The following is a 23,658-nucleotide window of genomic DNA, read 5'->3' as shown; positions in this document are numbered from 1 at the left end:
CTGCATTACTGTCTTTCTCTTTTTCAATCTCTTTGATATCGACGCTTACTGATTATACTTTTGGAAAGCGATATCAATAAACTAGTTAAATATTCTATCAGTGCTGAACACAAGACACTTTCTACTTCCATTTTATTCTGTTCTTAGTATATACAATCACATTTTTTTGTGTATTTCGTATATTCTACCATATTTGAGGAAATGTGTCTTAAGATCTTTTTGAACAGTCAACTTAAAGTGAAACCAAACTCAACAACCTCATAAGTCACTCATCTCTACCCTTGGCTAAGACCCAGAGGATACCAGGGACTGCATGAGAAGATTTTTTCCCCTAGAGATATCAATATGCCATTCATATAAGTTTTTTTCTAATTATTTGAAGCTATACATCATGATTAACAATGGCCGCTGTACAGTATGGGTGGGACCTTGAGACAGAGGCGACAGTGATCACTACTGCACAGACTGCCGCCATATGAGATCAGGCATACCCAACCTTTGTCATGCTGTAGCAATAATAAAATCACAGATAATATGGGAGAATGGTTTGGTAATAGTTTGGCGCAAAAACCATTTAGGTAGGTTAATGAAATGATTATGGTCTGAGTTATGCATGTAAAATATAGCAACTGCTTTAATTTTAGAGGACCTTCGCCAACATGTTGACAATAATACACTAGGAAGAAAGGTAATAGATAAAAGAAACGTATGAAATATTATTTTTATTACCCCAACAATCAGTTTGACCTATGTTGGCAAAATCTCCTTCAATATAAATTGAATCAAAAGAAACTGGCTAAATCTTTTTCATATAGTAATACATTCAGTCCTTGAATTCTTTTCTTCACAGCACTGATATCACATAAAGAGGTGGTTTATAACATAAAAATGTCTTATTCAAGTGGTGCAGATTCATCCTGTTAAAAGGTTGATGAATCAGTCAGCAGGGGCCAGATTTACTTTAATAGTACTTAAATAGCACAGGTTATTGAAAAAATCTTTTGCCTAACAACAATTGGCAGGATATCCAAAGAAGTAAGCACTTAATGGCAACTGAAAGACAATATTTCACTAAACCCCTCCTCCCTTCAGTGCTGCTCCCTTCTCAGCAGTGGTTCCATTGCTACCAGTAGGAGCTATAATTAATCAGAGTGGAAGCTGCGTTGTTGACCTTTTCGCAGGTGATCATCACAATGACGCGCCTGCTAATCGGTCAGCCACACAATCACTCACTCACATACACACAGGAAAGATGGCAGCGCAGCACACAAAGACATATTGCAGCATACACAGACACACACACAGGCCCATGGCTAAAGAGCACATCACTGCGGAGAGAAATTAGGAATTTGAAAAACCCCTGAAATCAAAAATTCAAATCCAATTTACTCTGCTCTCACACTATCTGCTTCTTTCTATCATACACACATGCATATACACTAGACTGCTAATATCCTCAAAATATCCTCTATTAGCTGCCTGCTCTCTTTCTCTCTTGAGTGCTGTACCTGACCATTACCTGTAATGACTATGACATTACAATAATGATAACGGCGTTTGCTAATGCTGCACTTAGCACAGAAGCACACGCACTGACGGACACACACATACTGTACACAAGTTGGTTCCGTATGGTGTTTCTGAAGCTGCAAAGTAGTCAAGTACTTTTGGCTAACTAACATCATGACCACCATCTTTGTGTGTGTGTGTGTGTGTGTGGGGGGGGGGGGGGTAGTTGTGTGTGATGAAAGGTAAATGTACATAAGTGCTGTTTACTAATACCCCCACACACCCCCCCCCCCCAAAAAAAAACAAAACAAAACAACAAAACAAAAAACTGTAATGTCACCAGTCCACTGGTTGGCCAGGATGAAAAAGCACCACCATGCCTTACAGTCCTCAACCGCTACTGATTCAGAGGAGACAGAAACCAAGAGATATCTTGAGATTCTCAGGGAGAGTTGAAGGCACTACTGATACTCACTGCATGATGAACCATGAACCTCGTTGAGGCCAAATTAAAGTACTTCTCCATGATCTGCATGAAGTCCTATCACAGCTTTTGTTTATCTTAGACAACCACTGAACCCTCATTCTGTCCGCAAATGTATTTGTTGAAGATGTTCTTCATCTTTAGCAAACGTTAAAGATACGTACAAGAATTCATAAAAGATCATGTTTGAGTTTTTGCCTTTCTCTCTGTCAATTGCTATAGTAAATACTGCAGGTATATATGGTGCCAGTCTTATGGACACAGCGGAGTTAGTTACACTTTTACGTATCACTACGATATCTGTGTGCATCCAAACAAATCAAGGTTGCCCTAACCCTAACCCTTTTTGACACCACATAGGACTTGAATGAATGTTTTAGAGGTGCAATTTCTTTCACAGATCACACTTACCTTTCATCAGTTTCTCTATTGTCGAGTCAAGGTTACACTAAAAGCCCTGACACGTTTTATTTCACGCTGAACAACTGAGCGATAAAAACAGATGAATTCTTGATTAGCCACAAGATCTACATTTCAATGACCGATGGGCTAATTGTTATGTTTATGTTGCTCTGTCTCTCCATTTCCATCTCCATTTCTGCTCCTCCCTTCATCCGCCCTCAACTCTTTCTTTATCTTACTACGTCTCCTTCCTTGTCAAGGCGCAATTATTTGCAATTTGCCTAAGTCATCCATTTGCTGGGACACCAAGCATGAAAACGAGGCAATTTGGTGTAAAATGGAGGCAGACAAGCATCTGAGCATATGTATGTGTGTGTGTGTGTGTATATGTACGCGCATAGAAGAGGCAGGGAAGGTCCAGGCGCTGGTGGGGGGCCCTGCAAGAACTGTCACGCAGAAGTGAAAATTAATGCCATGAACGCATGGTGTGTGTGTGTATCCGTGTGATTGTGTGTCAACCTACCAGTCTGCGCACATGACGATGTCAAAGTGACCCTCTAGTGCTGAAATGTCTGACTCACAGTCCCACCTCACTACCCTGGAACACACACATAAAACAGAGGCCAGTGTTAAGGCAGTGTTCACGAAGCTGAGAGCAAGCAGCAGCAGTTTGTTTGCCTTTTGTATCTCTCAGCTTCCTTCTGTCTTTTGTGCTCTTTGGGTTGCTTGCTCTCTGACACCTCAGTTTCTGACTCCCACTGTTTCTCTGCTTCAGTAGAGACTTGGAGATAACGTCAGGGACGGACGACGTGCCATCTGTGAGGTGAAGAGAGACGGCTTCTGACATGACACTTGACATTTATCCCATGTAGCACACACTCTTTTTCACATTCGGATGGGCCACATCCACGTGGGGGGCTCTTCAGTAGCCGCACTGTCCTTTCTTACATTCTATATGGTTTACACAATAGGCACAGTGATTCAGAATGTAAAGGTAAAAATTGCACATCAGGACAAAATATATACCATAAAGTAGAAAAATATCACCTTCAGCAGCCTGTATTTGTCTTTCTCACTTACTAGTCACTCATTGTCTGTTGAGTGTTAAGGCACATCATAAAATTTAGAGTCCTTGTCCTACATTATGAGTAGTTAATGTGTTTTTCATATTCTGGCTGCTATTTGCTTGATCCAGAAGGACTGCACTGACTCTTGTAAATGTTACTCCATCTCTTCTTCCACACCATTTTCCTCTTCCTCTCTTGCTCTCTCCCTCAGGCTGTCAGGCAGATTGGAGGATTATTAATTAGGCATTATTAACACTCAGTAAACAAAACATTAGGCCCCGCTTGAAACACAATCTCGATTCACAGCAGGAGGTCTCAACACGCGCACACACATACGCATGCACATGCACACACCATCACACGACACGCCCCTCCCTCTCCCTCCCCTTGTCCAATCGCATTGTGCCCTTCGCCCTCTCTTGCGGTGCAGCGATGACAGCAGGCATAATCTGAAAAGAAAACAATCAAAGTAATGTAGCCTAATTATACGTTTACTTTTTCACTCCATCTTCCACTCATGTAAATATGTGCAGGAGGGAGAAATGGAGAGATAGAGAAAGAAATACAGAGAGAGAGAGAGTGAGAAGAGGTAGAGAAGCAAAACAGTAAGCCAGAGGCAAAATGCCTTTTTTAGACAGGGACAACAATTAACTATGTTTTAGCCTGTGAGGTGTGTGTGCGTGTGTGTGTGTTGTGGAAAGTTCTCTTGATGGTTTCTGGATGAGAACTCCCTATCAAAGGGAATCATTTTGCTTGGATGCATGTGAACACACGTACACACATATTATTGACGTTTCTTTTGTAATCTATTTTCCAATCTTACACATATAACAATGTGTAAATTTACAAATATCTGGGTTGATTCAACTTTAAGTTTTCCTGAAAATATAGAGATGCAAATAATACATTGGTAAAAGGTTTAGGGTCCATTTAAAATTGGTCCAAATCCATCACTTACAAATATTTGGTAGGAACACAAATGAACTCTAACCCTTTTCCATTTATCAGAAGAAAATTCCAAAAGCAAATGCGGTGAATAGATGTAAGTATCTAATAGGGTAAACCACACTCAATAATAATAATAATAATAATAATTCACCATTTTGGTATTTATTCAGAGATGAATTTAATGTGTGCAACAGTACATATTAATGCATACAACAGAGTACATGTAGAAATTACTGCAATTTTCATTTCTTCACAAAATTTCACTCTCTGCACAGTTCAAAAAAGGACTTCTCACACTATTTGTGTAGCATTTTTGTCTCTTACTTACCATGCACTTTCATTTCAGGTAGCTATTATGTTCGTTGGTTTGTTTTTTTTTTTTAAGCCCCCAAGGAGGTTGTGTATTTACCTGTGTGCGTTGGTTTATAAGTTCATTTTAAAGTATTGCACTAATGCACTCAACCTGGCGGATGGAAGTAGTGTGGGCCAGGAAAGAAGGCAGCAAAGTTTGAGGCAGATCTGGATCATTTATTTGAATGTTTCTGGTGCCTGTTATTTGACATGTCTGCATCACTGTCACATTTGCTACTTGAGGTTTGGTTGCTGTACCTGTATTGCGCACGACTACTACAAAGCAATTGTTGATATTCACACTCCCATTGAAGCCACCAAACTATAAATGTGTGCAGTCAAGGCACGACGAAAGCATCTACCACATGGCATACAGTGGGTTATGCTTAGTTGGCTTGCAGCACAGTATGACGGGCATAATAAAAGGGAACACACTAAGAAATATTTAAAGAGCACAAGAAGTACTGCACACATCCCACTCTTCTGAAGAGATAAAGAGCTCAAGGTAGGAGCCATGCATCTTTGTAAAAAAAAGGGCGTGGAAATGGTCTCACCTGGCCGATACCTGCGTTGACCCAAACTTTCCAGCTTGCTGATTTCTTCCGACCAGCCGTCGTACATCTGACGCACCACAGTCAAGGATTTATCAAAGACACAAATATCACATCCTCGGGGTTAAAAGAGGTTAAGAATCTTAAAATCTCAGCATATGAAATGAATGTTGCATGCATTACATGGAGTTGATGTTGGCGTTCAGAACATCAGTTGAGTTAACACTACGAAAGCTGGCTGGTAAAGACATTACTATACTTTTTATCTAGTAATCATCTAAGTGCCACTGAAGTAGCTTGAAAGTTCATTCATTCATTCATCTTTTACTGCTTATCCATTTCCAGGTCGCAGGGGTCACTGGAGCCAATCCCAGCTCACACTGGGCGAGGGAGGGGTAACACATTTGTGATAAACATTGCCATGTAGAGAGCATGAATTATCAGAGATGATCTCCAGGAATAGAGAGCCTGCCCGTACAAGCTGATCACAGCAGCCTCTAGCTGGATCAATGGGAAGGCTTTTAACCACAGATACACACACCAACAACATCCTTCTCACAAACGCACACATGCAGATGTATGCGCACAAAGCCAGGGTGATTGATGTCAAGTTGTCTATTAAGACACTGGGTTGTGGAGTTGCAAAGCAATTCAATTAGGATTTTCTTGTCTTTAAAGCTTGCAAAGAGCTGAGATAAATCCAATCGACAATAGCAGAGAGCGAGAGAGAGATAGAGAGAGCAGAAACGTGTGATAAGTTGATGAATTGATAGCTGGAGAGCCAATCTACAATCAAAGATGCCTCCCAGACACAGATACACAATAACATGTAAATTAATACATATTTATATGTACACATGTATTTAACCACAACTATACAAATGTAATCAACGGCACATATATGCTGGACACCGGGGAATTTGTGTGTTATGGATCAGGACAACAGGGCAAAGAGCACAACAGCGTACTGTAATCTCATCACCAGCACACTGCTGGGGTAGAGTTCAGCATACGCATAAACACACACACAGAAGTCGACACAACTCAACAAATTAAAGATGAAGAATCCAAAGAGAGAGAGATTTGAGTATTATTGACTATTAAGGTGGAGGAATATTTGCTCCCATCACCTGAAGTGGAAGTAGTGAAGTAGCAGCCAATGACATGCATCAATCATCCTTAATGGAACACTTCAATTGATTTTCAACATGAGTATTCAAGGTCACAGCAACAAAGTGGCTCCTGTCTCTGGTGTGTGTTTGTGTTTCTGCACTATAAATGAGATCAACAACTTCCAAGAAATGGGAAAAAGCTGTTCTCTAGATATATTCTACTAAATGTCGTCTATTCACAAGTTCTTTTTCTGAATAATCTTCTCATCTATTTCACTGAATACAACTGGGTGCTATCGCAACTTGCAATCTTTTTCCATTGTAACACTAACCGCACAATAAGGCCATGCGAGGCAAACAGTGGTTATTAGCACAAGGCTAAGACCAACAGCTTCCTCAGTGAGAGGAAATGCCACATAGTGCCAGCACTATGTGAATGGGCCAATTTGGCTGAGCCCAGAACAAATTATCGTTCTTTCTCAATGCTCCCTCTCTAATTCTGTGTGTGTTCGATCCATTCTCGCTATGATTTCACTTACAATTCTCTCTATGTGTTTGTTCTGTGAAACAAAGCAGTCGGTCAATGGTGTATTGTTTGTGTGCCCTTGTGTGTGTGCTTGTGTGTTTAACAGGCTCCATAATGTTATTGTTTGGTCTTATTGTGATCAGTGAAGGAGCATTGTGGCTGGCTGAGACAGATATACTGTGAGCAGAGCAAAATATGGAAATGTTACATTGGTCAATGGGGAAGAAATGTGTATTTATATTTCCTGCTTTTGTGAGAAACTCTAACAAGTCTGAGCATCCTTTTCTTGTCTGTATAGTTTCTGAGTGAATAAAGCCAGATCTGGCAGGATGTGAGAAAAAGGACAGGGATGATGAAAGAAGGTAGAAGAAAGGAGAGAAAACAAGAGGAGATCAGACAGGGACAAGTGTGAAATGGAAAAAAGTACAAGATGGTTTGCAAGCTGACAGAGTTGATCAATAACCCACTCAAAGAACAAATAGTGTGAAAAAAAAATCAAACCTAAAGATTTGGCCAAAAAACTTAATTATAGGCCTAAACCTTAACCACACACAAAAACATTTTAAACAAACCTTGATTGTTCCTGCTTCAAAAACACTCATCAAGCCCTAACCCTAGCCTTTGCATTAGATGAAGTCTCAAGCTAAATCTGACAGGATGGCAATTACTGTGCTCTTAACTTGGCATTGTGGGTAGCTCGGATTGGTAGATGCCATGGTGAACATTACTGCTGGATATTTGTCACTGTGGGTGTCCCATCTACTGCTTTTGGCTAAAGATAAAAAGGTAGATGGCTTTTCACTCTCCAGCGTTATGGCTGAGACACAGAGGTTACAGTACACACTACAGCTTCTCTTTGCCATATAGTTCTAAAAGAGAAGTATATATATCAGAAGTTAGGCCACTGGAAAAATATATCACATAAGCAATTACACTTGATCAGAAACCAGCATCACACTTCGATAACAATAATAATGGTTTAGATTGCAACGCCTCCCTTAAGATCTATTTAATGTTTAATAAGCAATAACAATTGGCATGATGATTTATGAGCGATTAAGCATAAATTACAAGTTATTACTGCCTGTGGATTCATTGTTCAATTAATGTATGTATGTTACAGACTCAAAAAGCACATTTAAAATTCATATTTTCACCAATTAACTCTTTCACCTAATACATAAAATGTTAAAGTTTGTGGCATGAGTAAAAAACCACTTGTTTCTGCATCTGTCTTTGAAAGGTTAAAAAGTTGGTCCTTGCAAAGAAGTTGCATGTAATTCACATTTTTAAATAAATTCACATAATTTCTAAATGAAAAAAACTCAAACATCATGTAACACATATCAAATAACATGCTATAATCCTGTCAAGTCAATTTCTATGTGAAATATGTTATATATGTGAAGGAATGTGATTTTTATGCATGACCACATAACAACTCCAAGAGAAAATAAATATGGATATGAAATGCATATAAATAAATGTGAGCTAGAGGAGTGAGGCAGAGATAGAGCGATAGAAAGAGAAGGAGAGAGGACGATGAAAGGATACTCTGAATGGACTTCTCATTCCCATCTGATAGCAGAACTTCCTTCACGTCAGCACAAATGGCAACCTGAGAGACAGAGAGACAGGAAAGAGACAGCGAAATGAAACAACACAGAACAAAAAAAAACAAAACAAAACAAAACAAAACCTAACCAAAAGCCCTCTTAGATGAAGCAAACATCGGAACACACACACACACCCACGCGTACACCAACAATAATGACATAACCATATCTACAAAGCTTCACTCTTGGCAGGCCCAACCCATCCCACCCTCTCTCTCCATTGCTCCCTCTCTTTCCTGCCATTTCCCTCTCTATCTTCACCCCATTTTTATGTCTGCATTATTTTAATCATTCAATCAAATCAGTCAATACTTTTATCATTGTGGCTAGCGGTGGGGGCTGCTATCTTGCTATCACTCTGTTCAGTAATTGCATTGTGACAGGGGATGATGGCAAGCGCAGAGCCTTTTCATTTGACGCTGGGTGTTTATCACACCGAGCCATCACTCCGTTCGCCACTGTCACTCTGCACTTGGTTCGTCGGGCCTGCCTGATGCCCTTCATATAACTTTGCGGCGCAGACTATGAGAGACGAAGAGAAAGAGAGGGAGAGGGAGGGAGACAGGAGAATGGATAGAAAGCTTTGTGCTGTGCTGTGTGTCTCTGTATGAGGGAGATATAGATAGAGAGGTGGGTGCTTTACTATAACCTCATCTTTTCACAATTTCTTTCTTTGCAGATGCTTTTTTATATCACCAAGTGTGTGTCAGGCTGTCAATTTCTGTTAAGGAGAGAATGTGTATGTGCATAAACACATGGGTGAGTGTAAGTGCAAGTAGCTATTGTGTTGGTATGCACACACATCTTGTATGGCTGATTCAATGTAATCTTGACTCTTGTGGCATATGGAAAGTGTGTATACCCAGTGTATGAAAATTTCTGAATCAAACACAGCACACGTACGCTTTCGCTCACACAGACACGCACATATTGAGGCGCTTCGGGGTATGTGAGGGGGGTCACTGAACACTGTGCGTTCCACCACCTGCTCAAACAGAGGAAGCAACCTCCAGGCCGAACCAGGGCACCCAGCTGAAAGATCCAGAGCCCAACCTGGCAACCCATTAGCTACACCCCGCCACCCACCACCAGGACATTACACACATGGCTATTTCAAATGCTCAAAAACACCTTCATCTCAACCAATATTATTAAAATGTCTGTACACGACTGTACAGACAACTGTCAAATTGGTAACCCAAAATCAAACCATGTGCTTCCTTGCTGAGTTAGGAAATGGATAATTTTCCTTTTGATGACAGATTAATAATTTTTTGTGTTTCTCCACTGACTATAAGGTTTTGGACGTTTGTGCAATCATCTAAGAGTCAAGTGAGAGAGAGGGAGGCAGGGAGAGACTCTGATACAGAGATGGGTAGGAAAGTGAGAAAAGATAAAAAAAAAAAAAAAAAGATAAGCATATACCTGTATGAAGCATACACCAAATAATCTATATAATGTATAGACTATATCTCAAAGAGCTTATTGGCTCATTTTGAGCTTCACAGTCAAGTTATTAGCAATGCGGCATTACAGATCATTACAACTTTCTCAGCTTCAATTGTCACAGTGCTATGAACCTTGACTTGAGGTTCGTTTGTTGTTGCTGTTGTTATTAGGCTGTCTCACCTAATGGTTTTATAGCATTTGCAAGTAGGCTTATGGTTAAAGAGTAATTTAAAAACTTTGATATGATGGCTTACACAGTTCAGTGGTACATGTGTTTCTTACATCTATGTTGGGATTTGATTAATTTGTCCCAGGTTCTGATGATCAGTGCCATTTAAGGGAAGGAGCTTTCCATCTTTGGAGTTTGAGTCAATATGAACACAATAACAACACACACATGGAAATATGCTGCTGATGAAAAGTTATTTCCAATGTTTAGATGTTTAGAAGGTAATATTTGCTATGCTCACCATTTTCATTTAGTGTGTTTCAATTATTGAATTAGTTAATTAGCTCAAATCCTGATTTAAAGCTGTGGCTGAGGGGAATTAACTTTTCGTTTAGACTTTAATAAATACACTGAAATTTGGGACTGCAATAATAATGTCCTCTAAAAGTTTGTGACGACCTAAAAAAACTGTATGTTTGGATTTGACTGAGAGTACAATGTTTTATGCAAAGTGGAGTAACTGTGGGATAAGAGGTTAAAAGTACCTTAGCAGCTGTCGAGGGCTGTGTGTCTGCCACTGATGCTCACCATTTTCATAATCGGACTAAATCATCAGGACAAACTACAATCAACTTATTTATTTACTTAGAAGCAAAAATCATGAGCCCAGACTCTTTCACCTTGTGTTGTGCCAGCGTATGACTCGTGTTTCACACCCCTAAAACTCTCCCCTGGCCTTGTGGGAAGGCACACCTCACAGTGTGAAAAAAAAAAATCTGGTCTCCATTATCCCCATTTACATAAAGAGTTTAATCTGATATAATCCCAAATTTTATAGTCCAGTTCAACATTATCTGTTTGGACAATTTGCAAGGACAGAATGAGGAGATGAAATCTATTTGTGAAAATGATCTATAACAGGAAATAAAGAATTTAAGTGAGCAATGAGTGAGTAATAAAAACCAATGTGGAAGGGAGGGACAAAATGAAGCAACTAACGGAATAATTAATGTAACTTTTGATCAGCAGGGGAAAAAAATTGAAAGTGGTGTCAGTGACGGATAAAGGAGGGAGGAAGAGAAGGAGAGGTGTGAAGGAAGGATTCCATCTCAAGCCACCAATGTCAAAACATGGTGTATTGACTGCCAGGAGATAACACAAGGCTTTCACACAAACACAAACACATACGCACACATACACAATGACACAAACACACAGATCGATGGACACTGACGCCTGCTATGTGGAGGGGGCCCTTAAGTCCCTGGCTAATAAACCCTATGGCTAACAGACTGAGGTATCTTTGTGTGCGTGTGTGTGTGTGTTAATATTTCAGTAAAGGACAGCTTTTAAGCCTGTGGCTAGTCCCTATAGCTAGGTGTCATTAGCTAGGGTGGTCAAATGGTCAAATGAGTGTAAGAATGTGTGCGCGTGTGTGTGTGTGTGTGCTGACAAAAACTAAACAAAAGCATATAATCATAATATCTAAGGCTAAAATCTTTGCTCATTAATCTTTAAAAAATGCATAACTTCTGAACATGATTACACTATTCATCATCTTCAAAAAATGTGACCTCCATACGTGACACAACCAACATCAAAACTGTAGCATTATATTGCTAGCTTTTCTATAGCCAGTTTTTGAAAGAAACCCACAGTAAGGTATTTATCTTATCTTAGTCTACCAAAATGACACCCAAAGGTCCTAGGTGAGTGGTTTTCTTCAGCAATGTAAAACCAAATAGAAAACTCTTACTTTAAGAGTAAAGCTTGATTGACTTTGTTACTATGGATAAAGTAAAGTCTGTATGAATTGGCCTTGGCTGAATCTGCATTGCTGAGTCCATTAGCTGAGTCCATTATAGAAATATTCCACCAAGAGGTGCAAAGACTATTGCCGCATTAACAATGAAGGTATACATATCATTCAAAAGGGGCTGCACACTAAAGCAACTGATGACGAGCAATGTATGATCTTATATCGTGTAATAAATTAAGTTCCAACAGCTGCTATTGCTTTTCACTGAGGACCTGAATCCCTTCAGCATTCTGAAAAGTTGGCAAAAGTGCTAAGTGTACTCCAGAATCCATCAAGCAGCTGTGTGTTTGTATTCACTGATGTTTATTCCCACAACCATATCTTAATAATCTAAGTAAATAATCATCCTTGTATATGACACCACACATTTTGACCTTCCTGTTATCTTCATATTTCTATCTTTTATTTTTGGGTTAAATTCAACCCCAGCAATTTAAAACTGGAGAAAATCATTGTAATAAACATTTTTTTACCCAGGTTTATGTGTTAGAAACTTTATGATTGTTGAAAAACACACGTATTTCCAACACATTCTATTCTATGTTGCTTTCACTGTCAAATGTCTGTGACAAAACGTCATTAAGAGGGATTTTTTTTTTTTTTTTACATTATAAAATTGTATATTATCGTATCAGCAACATCATCCAAATTAACCTAAACAAATCTTCTTTTATCTTTTATACATCTTAAAGATACTGGGATGAAATTTACCCCCAAAAAGAAAATATGTACGCAGAACCGAAAACATATCTGCATGTAAATGTTATGTTTATGTAGTTGTCCCCATCAAATTAGGAAAAGTCATGAAAGTAATCAAAGGTAACAAGAGGGTGGTTGCCAGAGGAAGGTAGCAAATTTAAGTTCTAAATGTAGTTGTCTGGTTTACTGCTAACTCTTCATAGAATTAAGAGCTTGTTTTAGCAGAAATATTATTCCTCAACCACACATGTGGCCGTTAACTCATAATATTAGGAGTAAGTTCAACCAAATTGAAGAAAGGCATAGCAATTTCTGTGAATATGACCCATGATGAGATATGTAACCAACTGTTCAGTTAATGTGTTTAAAACGTATGTTGTGTGTTTGCTTGTGAAGGTGTGCCTACGCACAAACACACAGAAGCACACAGAAAGTGAACCACAGTGGATGTGAACTCGTACAGATATGGAAGGATGGATGGATGTTGTATTAACTAACGAGGGATGGTTTCATTAGGGACGCTGAGCCACCTCAAGCACGTCAATCTTGAGAGCTGTGAGTGTTTTGCGATTGTTTGGCACTTACCATGAGCCCTGCAAGACATGTCATACCTCCTCCCAACTCACACACTGCACCCCTGAGACACAGAGAAGAGGAAAGAGACAAGTGGGAGTTGGAATCACCTTGCTGAGCCGAACCTAGCAGTTTGAAAATGTTTCAAAATTTGAGTTGTAACACACACACACACACACAGTAAACTCAGCAGGGTTAGAAATATAAATTCAACCATCAACCTGAAAGCTGAATACTGAACATTGAGAAGCGCAAGCTCAATCAGCAGGAAATCTGAGAAAACACACACTGTCTAACCACCCCAGCCCTGCGCGCACACACGCACGCACACACTTGCACAGAATCCTGTAGCTTGCATGCTCATTCAACTCCTCTCTCCAGCCTCTTTCTCTTTTCATCTCCCTTTCCCCTCCATCCAGCCCCATCCCCTTTCATCCCTCCCTGCCTCCCTCCCTCTCTTTTGACCTTCACTATGCTGCTCTGATCAATACCTCTCTCTTCCTTGCCTCCCGCCTCTTGAATGTTAAAACAGGAAATCAAAGGGTGATGTTCCACCTTGAGTGGAAATCAAAGGTGCCTGGGTGCTTTTCAGCCTTGTGCTGCAGGGCAGGCCGGTGCTCAGCCGATGGGAGCAGGGGAAAGAGCAGCACAGAACAACGCAGTGTGGCATGGAAAGGCACAGAATGGCATGAGTATCAAACATTAATGGGAGGACCCGGTCAGATGAGTGGTAGGTAAAGAGGTTGTGCCGACTACATTTTAGAACTTTGAATGCTGTCAGGAGTGATTAAAAGCTGAATGTAGAGGAATTGATCTATTTTGAAGTAATTTAATAAAAGAGGGAATGGACACCTTTATTTCACAGCAGCTGCCTCTTAGTATCTCCAAAGCTGTACCTGGTTCTTCCTCCACCTGATTCATAGTTATTTCTGTTTTCAAAATTTTCTTTAATTTTACTGAGGAGCCGAAACATTTTCACAGCAACTTTTCCACAATTTCTCCACTGAAGCTGCAATCCTGTTGCACGTGGCGAATGACGGCCCTTTTCCTGTTTGTTAATCATAAAGCAATCCCCTGTCATAGCACATGTTTGAAAGAAGGTCATTAAATGCTGGAAAGCATGTATCTTGTTTCTTCACAAAGAAACAAGCTCTAACAGAGAGAAGAGAAAGTCTTCCATCTCTTATCTGTAAGGAAAATCTGAATTAGATCATAATCTGGCTAGACTTTCAGAACACAAGTTTAGGCACAGCCACAGTAGAATGGCGCCTGTGTGACATGAGACAGATGAGTTTTTTTGACGATGGGCTGAGCAAAACAGAGTTGAACAAGAGGAACAACTCACTTGAACATGTGACGTTTCTGCAGACAGTAATGAGCCATCACCTCTTCAGACGGCCAGACACCTACAGCAGAAAGAGATCAAAACAGAGTTATCCTCTCATAACGTCTCATTACAGATATTCATATACAAACATTAATCTGAAAACTGCTCTGTGACACAGCACTTTGATTCCAGTGTCTAAGCATCAAAACACATTAATATTGATAGAAAAGTGAAACAGAAACAATGAGCGTTCAGTGAAGCATAATTGGATATATTGTCACTTCCAGTCTGTATTCATTTGCTTCTCTTGTGGTTTCCACCTTGCCTGTGATCCAAGGCTTCTCTGTCTCTGTTTGTCTGTCTGTCTATCCTAAATCCTTGCAACACACACTCTCATTGGGCACTGTTTATGCAAGAGTGTGTACATGTGTATATGTGTGTGTTTATGTGTGTGACAGGGGGTCCAGTGGGTGATAATCACAGTGAGCAGGCCTGTCTGGCTTATCACCTACTGTCAGCCCTTCTCCTTCTGCTGTGCATATAAGACACACACACACACACACACACACACACACACACACACTTGCTGCTATTTTCTTTTTTGCTCAACATACGCACACACACGCGCGCGCACACACACACACACACACACACACACACACACACACACACACACATCTTGGCAGTAGAAGAAGTAAACATTCATTTGAATAAAACTTCAGCTTTTTGCTTCTGGCTTTGAACAAGAAGGTTCAGCTAGGCGCAATCTGTATGTGCGTGTGTGTGTGCACATATACATCTTTGTGTGTGTCTGTGTTTATATGAAGGCGTTGTTGAGGAAAAAAGAATAAGGGGATATAGAATGAGTTTGAGAAAGCAAGCGAAGGAGGGAGACAGATAGAAAATGAGCAAGGTAACGTGAAAAAACCAGGGAGGCAGGAGGGAGGGTTGGAGGAGGAGAGAGAAAAGGTGGAAGTCGATATAATAAGCAGCTTACAGGCGGTCTCTCTTCCCCTCTTGGGGCAGACATCACTGCTCTCTCACTCTCCCTCTCTGTGTCTATCTCTCTCTCTTCTCGCTTGCTCCGGTCCACGAAGATTAGCTCAAGCAAGCAGGATTTAATAATGCCTATTGATAAAATGTCCAAATATTCCTTTTCCCCATTAGAAAAAAACACATCTTGACCTGACAACACACACACACACACACACACACACACACACACACACAGTGACAGCCAGACTAACTATACTATATGTCTACAGAATGTCAGGGCATGTTAAGCCAAAATAATTGACATTTTAATTTTATCAGTTATTCCCTTCCAGAGAATTGCAAACAGAACTTTATGCTGCAAGTGAGAAATTATATGAATATGTTTTTTGCGTATATTTTCTGAATTGTGATTAAGACTTTTAATTTTACTGTCAAAAACAGCAATTATAATTAAATCAGCAATCTATTTATCTATCTCTCAGTACTTTGATTTACCTATTTTATCTATGGCTCAAAGCTACTAAGCCCATTAATCTCTAAAAAGGGGTCCGAGTAGGTTGGTCTTATAAGTTTTTGGCAAAAGTTGTTTTTCAGTCGGGAATTAATATTTGAAACAACATTTAATGAGTGCAAGATGAACACAAAGCATCAATAAGCTTGTTTTTCAATGCAGTCAGATTATACATTGTTGAGTAAAACCACAGTCAATCATATTTATGAATATGCAGCATTGAGAATCTGTATCACAGAATTTACCCTCATCAACATTTTTAATAATTAGCCTGGGTCCAATATAACTGAAGTGAACTAAAAGATAGAAAAACAAACAACTGATAAAACAACAGTTGAGTCAGTTTAGCTATGTCATATTCCAACGTAAAAAAAAAAAATACTTATTGTTCCATTAATCATTTTAATCATAGTGTAGATACAGGAAATGCAGACTAATCCTCACCTGAATTTATTGTAAAATAGCTGCACGTATGAGGTAATGTGTGTTAAAAACTGTATGGTGATTCTTGCCTCCCCCTGTGAGCTTTGACCCCTCCCTCTCTTATTATGTGCTCACATGGACATGATTGTATCCCTACACAAACCTTTGCCCTGTGAAATGACACCGCAGCTCCTCCCCTCTATGACCACAAATGTGTGTCACCATGACACTTGACATCAGGGGGCCAAAGCATCTTGGTAGATGAACAGTAGAGGGTGGTAATGCAGCATTGAACTGGTTGCTATCCACCATATAACAACATGAGCCGGGGGGGGGTGATTATGACCCTCACGCATATCTGCAGTTTCTTTTAGTTTACATTCAGTGCTTCTGTCGTGTGTTGTGTAGAAGTTTCAAGTGGATCTGATATGTCGAGGGATCCCAGCAGATAAAATTGGGTCTATGAGTTGAGTCACAATCCTGCAAGGTTGTATGAATACATTCAGATGTGCACGAGAGAGAACAAGACTGAATGCACCATGTAATACAGCTTTGAAAAGCATATGTGAATCTGATGGTTAATCCCAAACTCCAATAACATTAATAGCCGGGGGTGACAGGAGAGACGCGTTTGTGTCTGTGTTTGTTCTTGTGCGTGCATGCATGCGTGATAAGAATGCATTGCCTGTTGGTGTGTGTTTGCCTCCCAGGTTGAGGTGCACTGTAGGAAATGAAGGGATCAGCAGCAGAGAGCAGATTACTCTTCCTGAGGATAATGAAATTATTTCTCACCTTCAATTACTAGATGAGAAGAGGAAGCAATGTAGGTGTGTGTACGTGTGTGCGTGCATGTGTGTCTTAGCTTAATATAGTTATCAGTCCCTTGCACGAAACCTGGTCAATAGTGTTACCCAAAAAACAATCTGAGTGGTTTAACAGGGTTGTGTGCTAAAAACACTGTGTTCACAGTTTCATTGTTTTATTTCATTTAAAGGCTCTAAATGTTTGCAGTGGCAGTCCCAAGGCAGAGCAGGGATCTATCTCAGCTATGTCTGTGACCGGCTATAAATCCCTTTTCAAAAATATTTATTCCTGATTTCCCCTTTTTTCTTAAAATGACTCTCCTGTTTTTCATATACCTGCTTTATCTTTTTTTTTTCTTTCCCCAAAACCTGTTGATTTTACATCTTGTCTGTTTTGACCACATTACGTGATTTGCAACACGGTTTTGAAAGATGCACTACCGATAAAGATTAGGATTTATTATAATTTTTGTTCTCAACTGTTGTCTTATCTCGTAATATAACAGCTGTTTCCACGGATGGATCAGTTGTAATCATGATCCCAGTACAGTTAACAATAATAACTGTGATTATCATTTGATTTGCTGCTTCACTGACTGCACTTTTTCAGTGCTTTGAGCTTTTTTAACTCCATCTGCCCAACTTTCACCTAGAGTGTTGCATAATATCTGCTGACAGCAGATATTATAAGCAGCTGAATTAAATTGAAGAGTACTGCAACCAGTTGCCAACTGTGCTTGCATGCTTATTCTCTTGGTTGCATAGATACATGCGCTGCAGACATCAGTCTTGGTATGTTCTCAGAGCACTGGAGGTAGAAGGCCTGAGTCACTAGCAGATTCCTTGGCTGCATCTACCCACTGACTCTACAATGTAATGCCATCAACCTAAACCCTCATCCCTCCACATCCTGCTGCCCTAGGGCTGACCCTTGGAACTCCAGGATTTATGGCAGTGCTAATCTGGAGTCAGGTGCTGTCAGTAATCACAGGCATTGGGATGGACTTCCCCATCCTTTGCTCAATTGGACTGCTTTGGCAGAATGCAAAGAAAGTTGACACAGTGACCCAGCCATCTCTCTCCTCACCCACTTCTGCCGATTCCTCCTGGGAGATCCAAAGGTGTTCCCTTGCCAGGGATCAGCCATCAGAGATAGGATTAGCAAAAGGGCTATTTCAAATCTGACAGGGATCCAGGTTCTATTTGGGGAAAAGCCACGTTAAATAATTGACATGTCAAGCCAAGCTAAGCTAACAGTACTTGAGATGAGATAATAGCTTTTAGCTTTTTAAATTAATTAAACGGAGCCTGAAAACTTTCATTCAAACGATAACACAATCTGATTGTGTTATCGATGTGATCAATGCTTTGCATTCTGTTTCACTGTCCCCAAGTTTCAAGCACACTTCATATCATACAAATTGTCTCTAACATCTCTGCGTTTACCATCACAAAGATGACGATGATGATATACATGACCTGCCAAATACCATTGGGTTTAATTTACAGTTCAATGAAATGCATTTCTGAGGCCAGTCGCATGTTTACAATTAAACAAAGCTTGTTTGATTTTCATACCAAAGCACCATTCTAGCTCCGTTTTGTTGTCTCCAGTAAATAAAAATGTGTGCTTTAGCCGTTCTTTCCTCAGCCTATGTCAGGTCTTTGGCTAAAGGCAGAAAGCTGCTGTATCAGGCTATGAAGGTGTTTTCAGGCTGAGAGGGTGAAAAAAAGGAGCAGAGAGGTGACAAGGAGAAGGCAGATGATCGCAGTGGAAGGGGATGTAGTGATAAAGAAGATTTGGTTTTAAGTTTTAAAGGTGGACAGAGGAACTGCAGGGTGGAAGACACAGGGAGCAAGAGTGGGACAGGTCGATAGAGAAAGGAAGAGGGACAAAGACAGCTGGAAGTAAGAGCAAAATGAAGGGTAGCACATGAGATAGAGAATAAAAATGGGTAGAAAAGAGGAGAGAGAAGTGATGAGGGGAAAGAAGGAGTGGGTGGGAGGGAGGATGGAGGGCAAGAATGGATGGCAAAAAAATATACTAAGCACAGAAAGGGAGTGAGAGAGGTGTCAAGATGGGGTTAAGTGGGCCGTGATGTTGCTTTACACGCACGCATGCACACACACACACACACACACCAACAACTCTATCACTATTGCATACTGATACACACAAACACACACCTCTGTTGCTTTTGTTCATATACACACACAGACACACACAGCCTTCTCTCCCCTCAGGCCCAGCATGTCTTCAGGCTCTATGGCTCTCTGGCGGTGATCTGTCTCCACATTAAGCGAGGCCTCAGATAATTCTTAAGCCTCCTCCATGGCCGATCCAATAAGGGATAAGGCTCTCGGCTGGCCATGATCAACTGGCAATCTGTCCTCTCACACGGCTACTTTAGTGGAGACCAGGATTACCCTGGCCAGCCTAGACAGGGTGCACACAGTTCACAAGACCACAGAGCTGGTGTGAGTGTGTGTGTGTGTGTGTGTGTGTGTGTGTGTGTGTGTGTGTGTGTGTGTGTGTAAGGGGACATAGACAAACTTAAGAAGACTGAGGAGAGGGAAAGGTGTGTGCATCTGTGAATATGGGTATGCACGTGTGTATGTGTGTGCGTGCACATGCAATGGAGAGCTTCCAAACCATCCGATTGCTCTCACAAAACTACAGTATGTTACATGAAGTACCACTTTTACAGTTTGGGCCATCTTTCAATATTGAATGATACAACAGAAAAAGTCTGGTTGCTGCTGCTGAACATATTTTTAAGTGCAGCATCATCATAAATACAGTATCAAACAGCACAAATATACCATATATATATATTGGGAGGTTAGTGGGCAAGTCAAAACTGGAGACTGCAGTACTAGAAGGGTCACTCCTCATAAGTATATGTCAGTCAGGAATTGTACAAATGAAATAGTTTGTCAAAGGTGGTGCAGGTGGTGCAGCATATTTTGTCAAGTTTTTGATGAATCCTCTGATTGACTGAGTGACAATTACTAATACTAAAGTCAGTATACATCTAAGATCAACATCCAATAATCCATCTACGTATTTCAGCCTTTCATTAATTGTGATTAATAAACTACTACATAGTCTATTTGTCTGAGGTCTCGTGAAAAGAAGCTGCAATCCAAACACAAGTGCACAGGGATAAAAGGGAATACTGAACAAGTGCCACTGACTACATTTTCTACTTTTGTAAACTTTTGCAAAAAAAAAGAAAAAAAAAAAAAGAAGAAGAAGCAAAACAACAGCCTTTGAGGGCCTTCATCCCCTGATAAATCTGATAAATTTGAGCTTTATAAAAGCTTGAACTATTAATGGCAGTACGTTAATAATAATAGCAATTACGAAATGATCATTCTGCCTTGCTGGCGTGGAAAATACACATGCTGTGAATAGGCAGTTTAGATAGCCTATTCGCCTTTCACCAGAAGAGCCCGGCAGTGTGCGATAAGCATCGACATTCTAGCCAACAGTCTGCCTTGGAGACATTCCTGATCCCTTTTTCCATTGGAATAGGTTCATTTTAACACATATTCACTCACACACTCACGCACACAATCACACAAAAATGCACTTGCACACATGCTCAGAGGACCGTGCGAAACTTCGATAAGCATGGCCCTTCTCTCTCTCTCTCTCTCTCTTTCTCTCTCTCCCTGAGTAAACATCGTTTTGGATTAGGCAGAGTATAATGAGAGCAGGGGGCTATCTGCCCACCACGCCTGCATTGTGGCCCCCCGCTCCTCTCTGAGGGGGCCAGGACCAATCTTTACTCTGCTATTTATCCCCCTCCTTTGATAGCTTACTTATCTGCTGAAAAATGCCAGGGATGACTGCCTGTCTAACTGCCCCCATAACTGTCTGCTTGCCTTTTTGTCTGACTGCTGTCCTGTTTGTCTGTCTTATAGCTAACAAAAGAAGTAAGACAAATAACTACAGCATTTTATCTGTCATCTACGGGTCTCTAAACGTGTCTGCCTACATGACATACTCTTCTTCTGAATAACATCAGATGGTGGTTACACTTGCAGGGGACACTTCTGTAGTATCAGTGATAAAGTAGAGCAGCTCTATATATGCTTTGCAAAAATATAAAAAATGAAAACATCTGAAGTTGGCTGTAATTATCCAGCTTACATAATGTGCAGTGTAATGTGGTGTTTATCAACTTTTTTAATCATGAATTCCCATCATCATCATCATGTCCTTCACTTCTCATGGACAGTGGACAGAGGATGAAAGTGCACTTGATGAAATTGCGTCTAGTGTGCAACCATTGTCAGTACAGAGGCAGTTTTTGTTGGAAAAGAGGTTTACAAGAGGAAGGAGAACAGCCAAATAAAGTGTGGAAAAAGAAATATCAACGAGGGACTGACAGAGATCCGGCAGCACAGAATTACAGAGAAGAGGAACGATCAAATGAGAGAGGAGGCAATGAGATGTGGGGAGAGACAGGGGTGGGCAGAAACAAAGAGGGAGTTTGACATGTGGCTAATAGACATATCAGCACTGAGGTGCGGGGTTTAGCTGGCAGACAAGAGCTTTGCAGAGCTTCGTTCATTGATTAGCATAAGGAGAGTGGCATGGGGCCATGTGACAACCCCAGATTATGCTGCACACACACGCACACACACACGCACACACACACACACGCACAATGTAGATTGCCACAGATTGCATCTCTCGCCTTCCTTAGAGAAAGACTAGGATGTCAAATTACAGGGTGTCACCTGCACCAAGCTAGTCTCTAGTTTCTTGAATGTTAATATATATAAACAATTAGGACAGGAGAAGGAGAAAGTAAATGGAGAAGGCAGAAGAAAAGAGGGATAGAGAGTGACAAAGGAAAGGAAGAGAGAGGAGGTGTGTAGAGGAGAGAATGGTTAAGGGGGAAGGAGAAAGGAGTCAGCAACGGCAGAGAGATGGGGGAGGTGGAAAGAAGGTAAAAATTAGAAAAAGGGTGCTGGGAAGGGATGAATAGGACAGTTGAGATTAAAATGACTGATGAGAGGTTCTTGTTTCTTGGATCATGGAAAAAGAATAAAGCAATATTAGAAAACATGACAGCTGCCACTCCGCCCCTCCCTGGCTTCACCCCACAGTCTTCGCTCTGAATGTGAACCCATATGAATAGTCTGCGCTATTTTCAATTTGAAATTAAAAGAATATCTGGCTGAAAACTGTTCCCTTTTCCTGGTCTGATGATAGGTACAATCGGAAATGTAACCACCTAGTCATTTTAATACGTCATCCCATCGGACATCGACAACACCAGAAATTGGTGCCCTGGGTAGGCCTTACTTAAAAAGTGCACCTCTGAAATCAGCCCTGTCTCCAAATAAATGAGCACACCAATACCTTAAGCTGTGTCAGCGGCCCTGGTGTTATCTGAATGAGTCTGTGGCCTCTAAGCAGGCTGAATGTTTTCATTTCATTTATTATGGCGATAGAATAACAATAGAATCATTTCGAGCATTTATATTGTAGTTTGAAGTTAGTTACTGCACTTTATTGTGCACTTTCAGTATGAGCACCCTGTTTCATATATGCCACTGCTTTAGTGACTAATAATCCTGAATTATTTTTAATGTGGCCACATGGTGGCCAGAAAAAGAACAGGAACACCTTGTATCCCTTTTACATCCATGAATTTTTATCAGTGTGCTCTCCACCAGGATCACTCAGATTGTCTGTGCTCTTAAATATCAAAACTGAGGGGGATTGAGCTCCATATTTATGGAATGGCTTTGCCTTCACTGTCAGGTCAGCTAAGTTTGCACCACTGGTATTTTCATGATATTGCTGTAAATTCTTTAAGGGAATAACAATCTTCAACTAGGATTACTTCAGAACACCCACACAGAGTAAAGCGTTTGGTTCATTAAGTTAGAATAAGTCAGAAATCTCTAAAATACCAACAAATCTAGACTGTTTTTGAACACAACAGGGTCTTCAATGTTTGGTAATATTAATATGACAATTATATCAATAATTCATTGGCTGTTGTGAGGGCAAGCTGCAGCATACGTCACAAATCCCCAGAGCACTGGCTGACCATTTGTCCTGCGGATAGTTATGACAAACACAAGAGCGAGTTTGTCCATGTGTGAACAGTTACCTTTATTATTTTGTTATCATATATCTTCATAAAAACGTTTTGTATTTTATAAAGAGTTTGGTCTAGACCTGCTAAGTGCCTTGATGTAACTTTGTTGTGATTTGGCGCTATACAAATCTGAGATCTGAATAATTCTGATTTGATTTGATTTGATTTGATTACCAACACAATGTCAAAATAGTT

General features: G+C 40.4%; 1 protein-coding gene across 1 annotated transcript in view; it reads right to left on the bottom strand.

Annotated features, from left to right (window-relative positions):
• The window catches only part of camkmt (calmodulin-lysine N-methyltransferase), a 96,319-nt gene that overhangs the window by 15,681 nt on the left and 56,980 nt on the right, over nt 1-23,658 (bottom strand). Inside the window, exons 4-8 of the mRNA XM_029521179.1 lie at nt 14,621-14,681; nt 13,288-13,339; nt 8,505-8,568; nt 5,316-5,382; nt 2,919-2,993 (exon numbers count right to left, since the gene is read on the bottom strand). Of these exons, the coding sequence (XP_029377039.1) occupies nt 2,919-2,993; nt 5,316-5,382; nt 8,505-8,568; nt 13,288-13,339; nt 14,621-14,681 (319 nt within the window). The remainder of the gene's footprint in view (nt 1-2,918; nt 2,994-5,315; nt 5,383-8,504; nt 8,569-13,287; nt 13,340-14,620; nt 14,682-23,658) is intronic.

Source organism: Echeneis naucrates, chromosome 15, assembly GCF_900963305.1.
Source record: "Echeneis naucrates chromosome 15, fEcheNa1.1, whole genome shotgun sequence".
NCBI lineage: Eukaryota > Metazoa > Chordata > Actinopteri > Carangiformes > Echeneidae > Echeneis > Echeneis naucrates.
The sequence above is the reverse complement of the archived record's forward strand: the minus strand, read 5'-3'. Positions and strand labels throughout refer to the sequence as shown.